Here is a 12,008-nt window from a genome sequence, read left to right on the forward strand (position 1 = left end):
ACCTGCCCCCGCTTGAGTTAATCTCTTCGGCTGCGACGGCGAGTGCCGCCTCGATCGGCGTCTCCAACATCAAAACCCTTGTAAACCTCTTCTGGATTTTATTAGCTATCTCGCTCTAAGCCTGCCTGGGTGACTTATCAGCGCTAGCGCTGCCGGGATGAATGGCCGGCGAGTCCCCCCCAGCAGATGATGTGAGGGAAAAGAAATACATCCGCTCGAGCGGGATCGGGTAACCGCTGCCGCCGGCAGGCACGAGGCAGGCGGGTGCCGCAGGCTCCCCGTGTCCTCTGCTACTGCTCCTTCATCTGACACTGCCCAGCGGCGGAAAGCCGCTTCCAAAATGTGGTGGCTAGAGGTAACGGGGGCTCCAGCTCATTTTATAACAATGCCATTCCCGTAAGATGTTCCCTTCTGCAGCGTTAAATGAAAGGGGGGAAAAAAAACCTGTGGCAAAGAAAAAGGGGGAAGTCAGCTTACATCTGCGGGGTCCCTGGGATTCTGCGTAGCGTCGTGCTGGGAGCTGGCTGCCAGCCCGTGCTCCCCCGAGGCAGGACGCCGCAGGGGCTGGGCACAGCTTGTCTGGCGGGACCTGCACGTCCCTGAAGGTTTAGGTGTCCTCTCTCCACGGGTGTCTTCAAGAGCACTGCTGCCTCTCCCCTTTTAGCATTACCACCTTACAGTTAATTTACCTTCTCCATCCTTCCAGGTTTTTGAAAGAGAAGTTCAGTGTCGCCTGAGAAGTAACTGCTATGTAGAGCCTTTTCCTGGGAGGCTGCTTGCAAGAGCCAGCCTCGTGGTTCCCAAATGTCGAGCTGATATTTAAAAAAACCCAAAAGGCGTGGAAGTGTTGTGGATTTGATGGATGTCCCTGGTGAGGTTTGCTGGAGTGCATGTATGAAGCGGTGACTGTCTCCAAAAGGCTGTGTTTATGGACACACCACATTTAGCTTCAGGAATCTCCCCTGCTTTGTTTGGATGAAATCATGTTTGGTTTTAGTTAAGAATTCAGGAATCGAATTCAAGATCCTAACGGGAATGCACAAGGAAAGGCGAAGGACGTCTGAGAGGGACACTGGCCTAAAGGAGCTGAAACAAACTTCGCAGATTTTACTTCTCCAGCATTAGCACCGCTTCGGTTTCAGAATTGTATCCTCTGCCAAGCACGGCTAATATTGCTGGACGGTTTGATTTTGCACAAACTTATTTGCTACTTTCCCTCCAGATACCTTGATGGAGCGGTTTGGGTGGGATCTTCCGCAATATTGCAGTTCAGCTTTCTCTAATAACTTCAATGAACGCTTCTTAACTCCTCACTTTGTTTCTCGCTGTAGAAGCGTTGCTGGTGTTTACAAAAATGTTTCATTTAAATTATAAATGGAAAGAACCAGAAAAGTAGAGCCCAAATGCCGGAAGAATTCATCAGGATTCATTTCTCCCTTTTTTAATTGTCTCTCTCTTGGGTGGGGAAAAATAGGAAAATGTTGCAGCAATTTTGCTTTGGTATATCCCATTGGGAACCTTTTCTTTGGAGACAGGAAGGCTCTAGTTAGGACCCCAGATCACAAAGCTCGGTGTGATCGAGCTAGGATTAAGTTAGTCTCCCCCAAAGGCGAGATACAGCACGCTGGAAACTTGGTGCGGGCAGAAGGCTGGATTCCCAAGCAGAAATATTAATAATTTTTAATACCTTTTAATGTATGACCTCTTTAGGGTTTTGATATGCCTCAATAACTTCTTTCAATGTTGGGTGTCTGTCAGAAGCTCGGTGCATCCCAGAGGTTTAGCCGAGCGAGCCAGCAGCGGGCTCCTTCCTCTGCTTTCACAAAACTCCAAACCCTCCGGATACCTTGCTACCAACTGACGCATCCTTTCCCTCTGCTGTGTTTTAGACGCATTCCCAAACAAGGGCAAAAAAGCTTTTATAGTGATAATATCAGTAACTGCAAAGGGTACTTCTATGCTGTGAAGCTGCTGCGACAATTCTGAAGACAAAGCAATGTATTTCTTATAAGCCACATAATTAACTCCGTGTCTCTCCGATTCCCCGGAAAAACTTGAAACAAACAGTAACCACCAATGTTATAAGGCAAAAATCCCCCCAGCTGGGCTAAACTGTAGTTAGCCACCGGCTCTGGGTGTTCCCGTGGGTGCTGGCAGTGAGGGTGCTGTGCAAAAGGACAGGAATAAAGTTGCTCTGGGTTTGGCATAGCAAGAAGCGTGGGAGAGCAAAGCTGGCGCTTGGGAGGGGGGTTTCTCTTCACGGAAGTCTCTTCCCCTTCAGATTTCGTAGTAACGTTATACTTAAAAGATACTAAACGCTATCACACAGGTGGGTTGTGCCCCGATTGTGTGCGACCGCTATGTTCTAAAGCCTAAAATAAAAAGGCAATTTTCTTGCCGAGGCCGCAGGATGGCGGATTGCTGCTGCTGTCAGAGGGACTCACAAATCCGACGGCAAGAGCCGAGCGTCTCCGAGCCGGCCAAACTTCCCGGCAAAGGTACCTGCCTCCCTGGGGCTGCCTTCAGGCTTTCTCGGGCGCTGCGTTACCTGCTCCCGTGGCCGGGGCTGGGCTCCGGTACGAGGTTTATGCGCTTTCTCCTCTCATCGTGCTGGCAGGGGAACAGGTTATGATCTTGGTCATCCTGCCTCTTCTCCCCTTAATGCAAGCGGGCAGCAAGCCGTGTGCTTTGTACCGTGCGCTCATAAAAATCCCCTCTATTTCACCGGCTTCCCTGGTATTCAACCACACACTAAGCACCAAAAATGACTGCTAAAAAAGGAGTTAAAACGTTCATCACTTGCTCGCACTCATGATTCAATGGTAATGTGGGGCTTTTGAGTGTTTATTGCAAATTTGGTTTTAAAAAGTGACGAGAAAGATGATCAAAAATGTGCGGTTGAAGGTAAAGTCTTCAAAAACTCCGTAAGGTTCAAGTGGATTCTGCAGTGTCTGGGGAAAACAACTGTTCTCACTTGTCCCACAAAGAACCGGTGTCTTCTCTTTTCAAGTGAAAGCAGAAAAATTGCCATTGCTGCAGTAGACGCTACCTTAGATTGAAGGCAGGAAAGAGCACTCAGGATGAAACTGCATTTCTTTCACAGTCTGGGTTGTGGTTTTTTATTGTCATAAATACCTAAACGCTAAGGGGTGTTGGCAAAGATTTTCTAGTGGTTAAACTATTTCCTTTCTTGTAAAGCATGTATGGAGTTTTGCGTTGGCAACCTCTGTCCCGACAACAGAAATGCGCTTGCCTTTCTTAAAATTACCTCTTCCCGTTTTGCTGAAGAGCTAGCTACGTCACCAAACCTGCTGCAAAATTTAATTTATACTAAAAAACCCCCACATTAAAAATCACAGGATTACAATGATTTGGGTATGATAAATGATCCCAGGGCACACATAGCTTGCCTTCTTGGAATGTAGGAGAATAGCCAAGGTAAAATTGGTTTCAAGGAAATCACATTTTCCTCAGTTACAGCCCGACTGACTTTCCTGTTGTTACTTCAGCCCTGGCCTGAGATGCTTCGGATTTACCATAAGTGACAAGATACGTAGAGTTTGCGAAGTCCCTGGAATCATCTGCATTCTGGTTATGTGTCTATCTCAATTTTCATATGCTTTTGCAGCCTCTGTGGTTGTGGAGAAAAGGTGTGGTTTTAACATCACGATTTTGGGAGTCCCGACTCGTCCTTTTCACTGTTGAGGACAGGTGACACCTCTCTCTCACACAGAAAATAGCTTTACAGCAGTTCTGCGCTGCCTGCACTGACCGAGGGAGACGTGCTTATGAACACTGAGATTCTACCAAACCCAAACCAACACCCTCCCCAAAATACTCTGGGTCAGCCACAGGCAAAGCTACCCCTTAGGCCCCAGACAGGACCCTGTGCTATAGACAGGAAGCACCAATCCCCCTCCAAAGCCAAACCCAGATTAATTTATTTTTATTGTTAAAGGAAGGCACGTGAAGACTCTCTCCTCATTTCCAAAACACAAGCACACCGAGAAGAGTCAAGGCTTGCCCAATCACAGCCAAGGGGAACTCGGTTAAAGCATCTGCTTTTGTGAGATATTTATGAAGTGGGTCAAACCTACTGACTTTTGGCAGTTTAACTGGTCCAGTGGGACAATAAGAGAGATGTTGTTTATGTAATTCATCTTTTAAATTGAGCTCTGATCCCCGGGAGTACAAGAGGCTCCCGAGGAGTCGTGTTTGCGAAGGTCTGCACCACGTCGTGCTTCCTGCGCTGCTGAAGAGCCATCGTTCATCACACGCAGCAACATCTCTGATTGCTGGCCAGTTTTGTGTGTTAAACAGGCTCTGCTCTGCCCCAGTAACATGCTTTGTAGGTGTCATCAAATTTACTGGTTCTCTCGTTAGAGTAACCTCGTACAGGTTTGTTGGAGCCTGATGGGAGCCAGAAGCAGCACAGGGGTGGAACGGGGCTGAAGCACCTACTGGCTGAAAAAGCTGGTGAGGGACAAATACCCAGTATTTCGCACGTCATCTGGACGCTCCTCCATGCTCCTCCATCCATGAACCCTTTGATGTTTAACGCTCTGATGATGCGGCACGGAAAGCACATCCCCTACGCACCATTCAGGACGCTGAGCAGAGTGGAAGAATCCCTCCTGGGGACCGATGGGACTCCTCGGGAAGCCTACCCCCAATCAAACCCTCTGTTTGCTTTAGGTTAACCCCGCATTAGGTTACAAGTGTAGATCTCATCTGCTCTGCATCTTCATCCCTTTCTTCCTAGGCACGACTCCTTTTCAGCCTCCCCTTCTTATTAATAACTATGGTTTTAGACTATTGGCTTTAGATGTTTTAATGTGTTTTTTTTAAAGCACAAAGTAGATTCCCTAATACTCTTTCTGATACCTATAAAGCTCTTCCATCATCTGCTTCCCCTTACATACCCGTTAATAGGAATACACTATGCCTTGCAACCATTTCATACATGGTAATCATCCATCCTATAGCAGCCTTGTAACGCTGTGGCAGGTAAGTAAGTGGCCTCCCAAGGACCTTCTCCTCAGGCCAAGCAATGGAAATCAAGACACATCAGTACGGTGTCAGGTCAGGATCCAAAGCAAGGTGCGTTTTTCTTTCTAGAGCCATAAGGAATTTTTTTTTTCTTTTTTTTTCTTTTTTTTTTTTTTTTCCTCAGCGGTGGAAAAAATAGCATGTGCAATGCCTGGGAGGGATGTGGCCATGCTTGGCTCTGCCAGGGTGCCTGTCCGGCCGCACCGCACCGTTACGCTCCCTGAAAGCAGGACGGCACAGCACACCTCACAGACGACGCATGTACTCCAGCCTTCCCACACCGCCTTTTGAGTTAAGTCTTATCTTTGTTATTCTTATCTGGGAGTGACTTCCAGCCTCGGAATCGGGAAGCAAAGGAAAAGGAACCATGACTTCAGAATGAATGATTACAAAATTAATTAGTTCCTGAAAAGTTGTTCCTAAAAACTGTCGAAGCCCACTCTCCCTGCCAATTCCCAACATGAACTGTGTGTGAGTCCCCTTGTTTCGTAAGGAAATGGGCACCATTAGGTCTGGTTATACTGCCCAGCTTGCTAGCCTACACGATAGCGAGACATGACAAAGTGGTCACCAGTGTTTCGAAGACACTCTCATGGTTAAAAGCAATACAAGCAATTCTAAGGCGAGTTACTTATCTCCCCCTCCCTAAAAAGCACCCCAACAACCACATCTATAAGAAGAATGCCTGACTCCCGGCACAGGAATGTGCTTCCCTGGTCTTCATCCAACATGTGCCTTGACGGGTTTATTTTTCTGCTGTTAGTTGAGTGCTGCTGTGCTGTGTTCTCTGCTCCCAGTCCTTGGCTCTGGTGTCGGCACTTCGTGTCTCTGCTTTAGCACAAACGTACCCGAAAGTTTGGCGTGTGACACGAGAGGATCACCCAAGGACACGGGAACCCAGTAACACTGCAGGGCTGGAGGGGGATTCCTCTCAAGCAGATGGGGGTGGGAGTATGCCATCAGAATGCGGAAATGACTGTTCCTTAAGGAACTGCCTGCTGTTTCCGAAGTCCCTGGCCATCACTAGCTGCTGGCAATAGTTTATGCAACTCTACCGTGCTTTACCTATTCCCAGAGTCTGTCCCAGAACAGGAAAGAGGAATATTGAACCCAACTTCATCCCCACGTACGCGAGCTCTTCTGAGAACAGCTGGGAACGGCAGCCCCTGGTCAATACACTCCCCTGAGCTGGGTGAAGAGACCATGCGAGGGCAAATCTGATCACGGTCCATTTTTTAATCAGCATGTATTTTATAAACTGAGGTTTTACAGTTGTTTAAATGCTTACAGGCATCTCTAGTATCTGTGGTGAAGGTTTACTATGAGATGCTAAATGGGGAGAAAATGAGCAGATACACTGAGGCAAAATGCTTTTGATGGAATGTCATGAATAAGCTTGTCCCTTTTATAATGATTCTCAAGATATAGGATCCAGTAATCTTTCTTAGAGCCTCAGGTCTTTGAGTGATAGGATTATAAGACATTTTTCTTTCTTTCCAAGGTAAACTTTTAGTTTTTCAAGTCCTCCTGACTGTTCAGAAACGGATCAACTTTAAAAAAAACACAACAATGGCAAATTCAAATCACCTAAGGTAGAAACCTTAAAAAATTACAAGTTTTTAAGTAATTCTGTGGCTTCTGACAGCTTACCTTGTGGTTTTTTGAATGCTTTGGAGTTTGAAGTGCTGCTGTAATGAATTTTAAAATAGAGACTTTGAGCTTGATGAAAGTGTAGTGCCCTATAATGTAACAGGAAATGGGAAAAGGGGCTTAAAGGTCTCTTCAGAGGCTCTAGGAACAGACAACAGCAACGTGTGGGGCAAACCTGAGGCTTGCAGCTAAATTAAGCAATACCAGGACAATTTCAGACTCTCGCAGATCTGACCCAGCTGCAGCCTGAGGATAGCACTGAGAAACCACGCAGGAGCAACGGCGGCAGGGCTGGAGCTGGACAAAACTCGGCAAAGCGTGAAAAGAGTTTGCTGCAGAACTGAACGAAGTATCCACCTCATCTTCTGCACCCAAACCCCAGAGGATTTGTCCTGAAGGGCTGCTGGCACCTGGCAGGAGCCCGCCGGACAGCCCTGAGCCAGACAGAAATTGAAACGCGTCTCTCAGTACCTGGGCTCATGCAATTTTTTGCCCTTAACCAGAGTGACCACCAGAAATAAGTTTTTAGGACCCTGGGGGGCTAAGGGGTCCCAAAGCCCTACCTTGGCCAGACGCTCTGCTGGTCCTGCTGTCTCCGGAGCGCCTCCTCTTCCTCACTTGTCCTTCAGCGTGGCCATGCCCAGGGCCTCCGAGCTGTAGTCGTACTGGTTGCTGGAGGACATGGACCGTCCCCAGGAGCACTGCAGGTTGGAGCCCCTCTTGCGAAAGGAGGATGTGAACCTGTAGAAGTTGCGGTGCCTGTTGCGCAGGTACTCCCGGTAGTTTTTGGTGAGCAGGGTGTAGAGGAAGGGGTTGATGCAGCTGTTGCTGTAGGTCAGGCAGGTCACCAGGTAGTTAATGCACTTTTGGGTTTGGGTGGTGAGCTGCAGGGAGCTGCTGTAGAGTCGCACCAGCTGCCAGATCCAGAACGGCAGGAAGCAGGCCCAGAAGACCAGCACGATGCTGAAAATCATGATGAGGACCTTCTGCCGGGGAGATCTCTTGCTCTTCTCCTTGTGGGGGGGGTTCCTCTGGGACTCCAGGTAGGTCCTGGCCAGGCGTGTGTAGAGGAAGCCGATGATGATTCCCGGGGCCATGATGCTGGTGCTGAAGAGCACTGTCAGGTAGGTCCGGTAAGCATCTGCGCTCCAGGTGGGCGCACAGATCCTCTTCACCTTGCCCTCTGCCTTGCCCCCCTCGGTCAGGGTGACCATCAGCATCATGGGCAGCGTAAGGAGCAGCGAGACCGACCAGACGGCCCCCGCCGTGACCTTCCGGTAGCCGCGCGACCGCTTCAGTGTGTCCAGGGGCCGGGTGACGGCCAGGTAGCGCTCGGTGCACATGAGGGTGAGGGTGAAGATGCTGGCGTGCATGGTGAGCAGGTCCAGGCTGAGCAGGATGCGGCACCCCAGGTCCCCGAAGTACCAGTCCTGGACCAGGTAGGTGCAGACGATGAAGGGGATGGTGGAGAGGTAGAGCAGGTCGGCCAGGGCCAGGCTAACGATGGAGCTGTACATGGGGGCGGCGCAGCGCGCCGAGTGGCACATCACCACCAGCGTGTAGACGTTGCCCGCCACCCCGGCCACGTACATCACCGACAGCACCGTCCCGAAGGCCGAGGGGATGAGCAGGGGCGCCCCCCCGGGGGGGCCGCCGCCCGCCGCCGCCGCCGAGGCGTTGCCCCCCGCCGCCGCCGTCCCGTTGGGCTCCATGGGCGGCGGCGGCGGCCCCGCAGCGTCGCACCGGCCCCGGAGCTGCCGGCCCCGCCGGCGGCCGCTCCGCCCCCCGCGGGAGGCAGGGCGGTGCCGGGCCGCCCGCCGGGCTGCCCTCGGGGACGGGCTGCCGCCGCCCCGCCGGGGCTGCCCCGCTCCGCGCCCGGGGGGGGCGGGGGGCAGGCGGGGACCCCCCCAGCCCCCCCGCCCGGTGCGGGGCCGGCAGCGCGGAGCGGCGGGGCGGGGGGCAGGTGCGGTCCCGGCGGAGGCGGCTCCGTGCGAGGGGCGGCGGGGGCGGTGTCGGGCCGCCGCCGGGCCGCGCTCAGCCCGGGTGGGGCCGGGGCAGACGGGCTCCCCGAGCTGGGAGCGGACTTGGGGCGCTCCGGGAGCCAGAGCGGGCCGGGCGGCCGGAGGCTGTGGGAGCCGCCCGCAAAGTTTTCCCGGCCGCTCCGGCGTAATTTGGCCCTTGGCTCCCGGGCCGGCGCCGCTGGCGGTTGGACTCGCCGCTCGGCTTCTCCACACCAGCCCCGGGAGTCGCTGTGGGCAGCAGGGAGAGCCGGAGCCAGCCCGTCTGTTGCCCAGGTAGACAGCGCACAGCCGTCCAGGTGTGTTCGGGGACACACTTCGATGGAGGTGGATAGCAAACCGGGGCTGAAATAGCCTCTTCTTCTTCTTTTTTTTTTTTTTTCCTTCATGGAAATAACAGCTTGAATTTTGGATTTTACTCTGAAGAGCATGGCAACGTTATAGTAAGATTTAAATCTGAGCTTGAGTGACAGCTGATTCACCTGAAGAGGGTGAAGCAGAGGGTGTGGTGAGTGAGGTTTACAGAGGCAACTTTTCAGATAGGAGATCTGGGGACAGTTGCAAAATCAATGAGCACCTTACATTTCGATCTTATTTTAGAGAAGGCAGAGATGGGGGCGATCCATAGTCAAAGGGCAACTTTCCAGGGTTACAAGAGTGCTGCATTTCCTCAGCTCCCGTTGATTTCCAATAGGAATTAACTGCCTTCTATGCCTTCAAGCATTTCTGCTTGCATCCAGAGTGCTAAAATGACTGCACTGTGTTTATTTGCTTGATGTAATCTCTCCCCAAAGTGCTTTTGTGCAAACTGTCATCTAACTCTACGAAGTGGTGAAACTCTTGTTGACTCGTAGGAGCAGGATTTAGCCCTAAAAAAATACCGTATTGACTGCTTGGTTATAGTTTGCTGTGCAGTTAACACACACAGAGGTGTAACTCTGCTTTCCTACCCAGTGCTGCTTGTCTCTCGTTCCAAAGTTCTCCAAATGCTTAAAGCTATATTCAACAAAAGTAGCTGGCTCAAACATGATTTGAATACTGGCGAGGGAGAAGAATCTAAATCGAATTATTGTCAGGCAGGATTTGCTTTATCAGATTCAGCCATCGCACTGACAAAGTTTAGATCCAGGAGCTGAGATGGAGGGTTTTTTTTTTCACTGGGCGTTCGGACTCCATCCCATGCCCGTGCCCTCGCAGCCCTGCATTCCTCCGCGGCAGCTGGACCGAGCAGCTGGGAATGCAGGCGAATACTTTACCGGGGCCAAATCCTGCCCGCATGGCAGTCAAGGGGATTGACTGCCACAGACTTCAAGTAAATTCCGGATTTGGCATAAATAGATCATCTCTGAGAATTAGATTGCACGCAACTTTTGCAGTCCCGTCTCCTTTTTGTTTTGAAGCTGTTCTCTGTGCTGTGTTGTTCTCTGTCTTCATTTAACAGCCAGGACAGCGGGCCAAAAGAGAACAGCATAGGTATTTTGTTGTCTGCCATGTTACCTGATTTGTTTTTGGGTGATCACGTGAGATTATCGATAGAGATAAGCAGAGTGATACATTCTCCTAAACAGCGCATTACTTAATCTGTTTAGTAAATACCTAATGCCACCTTTCCTTTTTCCCTTCCAGTAGAAGACTATTTAATTGAGCAACGCTAAGCGTTAGTGAGTCCGTGAGACGCTTGTTTTCTTAAACCTGTAGGATGCTCACATGTATCCATGGGAACTTACTCCTATAAAACTCTTAAAAAATAGTTTGCTGCCTGAAGTCGTTTTGCAGCAGAGCAAAGCCTGTTCTCAGAGCAAGAGGCACTTCTCCCCTCCCATGCTCTGCTCTTGCGACGCACCGAGTCTCTTCTGCACCCCCGCAAGAATTGACATAGCACTCGATGCCCGATGGCGTTGGGTCTGGAGCATATGACAACCGTGATCAATCAGAATTAGAAAGGGGATGGTGCAGGAGTCCGGAATACAGATGTTTCCCATTTGTCTGTGTACACAAGATCCACGTTTTTCAGCAGTGTGGGTGACAAGCTACCAGAAGAAGTGGTGAATTTTCCATTTCTCCAGATGTCTAAGTAAGGACTGCAAGTGCCTTTTTGGAAGACGTATTTTAATCAAATAGAAATATGGAGCTCAGTGCAGAATTACTGTCAGAGTAAGTCCTCAGGGACATACTGCACACAAAACCAAGTCATCAAGGATCAAATTGTCTTTACAGACCTCAAAATCTGTTAATCCCCGTGTGTTTTTTCTTGTAATACCCTAAAAAGTATTGATATGAAAATGATTAATAATGTACTTCATGTGCAAAATTTCCCCTCTGGAGACATTTGTGCTAACGCACAAAAACATACCCAGCCATCTTAAAATATAGCTCCATTTGGCATTTTATTGTCTGTTTTGAATAGGGAATTTTTTCAGGTGCCCAGGGCCTAATTTCAGAATTTCCTAACTAAATTGTCTGCTTATTAGGAAGTAGGTAATAGCAGCCTAGATGATGAGGGCTGTTTGAGTAGCCAAGTTCAATGTCTTTTTCATAAACCCTGTGGTTTACTCGGTGAATAGCTGGTATTCCTTTGGCTGTGAAGGTCAGAGCATATCTGGTGGGCAGCTGATAGCTGTAGTCCTGGCAAACTGGAAGCAGCTCTCATCGCTCCCTTCAGCTGTGACAGGCCTCAAAATGAAGTGCTGGCCGGGCGAAAGGAGGGCAGCGAGCGAGCGTTTGGCCGTTAGGGACTGTCCCTGTGAGCTGTTGTCCTCCTGAAGCGCCGTCCTGGTGGAATTTTGTTGTTGTGAGTCGATTTTGCAGTTCAGGGTAGGGAACATGTGAGATGTCACCTCCTCAGCATCCCTCAGCCGAGTGTAGCGATGCCGTGGTGCGCAGATCCAGCCTTTGGATGGGATTGCTTTTAGCTGTACTAATTCTGCCTGGCCAGGTGAGCACCACTGATGTTCTCGTGTCCTGTCACCGTGTGGCCCCTGCTCTTCATCGGATTCCTACCCGGCAAGAAGTGAAAAGACTTAACTGATCACTTGGCAAAGCATCGGGAAAGCATTTAGCTTTTGCCAAGTTCAGATAGGTCTTGATACAGCATCCGCGTGAGAAAGGCAGAGATTGAGATGGCTCTGGAGAAGCCCAAGGGTGAGACTTGTTAGATCCCAAACACGTGCTGTCAGATGAGATCCATACATTCCTTTCTTAATCCTAAACTTGGAGACTCGAGGTTATCATCTGTTAGTTTAGAGCCTGTAAATGGAATGTGATGTTGTAGTGGAAGTGGATGACAAAGAG

The 12,008-nt window shown here is 50.1% G+C and overlaps 1 protein-coding gene across 1 annotated transcript; it reads right to left on the reverse strand.

Moving 5' to 3' along the window:
- Positions 1–7,313: 7,313 nt before the first annotated feature.
- Positions 7,314–8,411, reverse strand: LOC309411582 (urotensin-2 receptor-like; the record flags this gene model as incomplete). The annotated part of the gene is made up of 1 exon (XM_082008254.1): positions 7,314–8,411. The coding sequence occupies one exon, from the start codon at positions 8,409–8,411 to the stop codon at positions 7,314–7,316; it is 1,098 nt and encodes a 365-aa protein (XP_081864380.1).
- Between the last annotated feature and the right edge of the window lie 3,597 nt (positions 8,412–12,008).

The sequence above is a fragment of the Phaethon aethereus genome (genome assembly GCF_964289735.1).
Source record: "Phaethon aethereus genome assembly, chromosome: 18".
NCBI classification, from domain to species: domain Eukaryota; kingdom Metazoa; phylum Chordata; class Aves; order Phaethontiformes; family Phaethontidae; genus Phaethon; species Phaethon aethereus.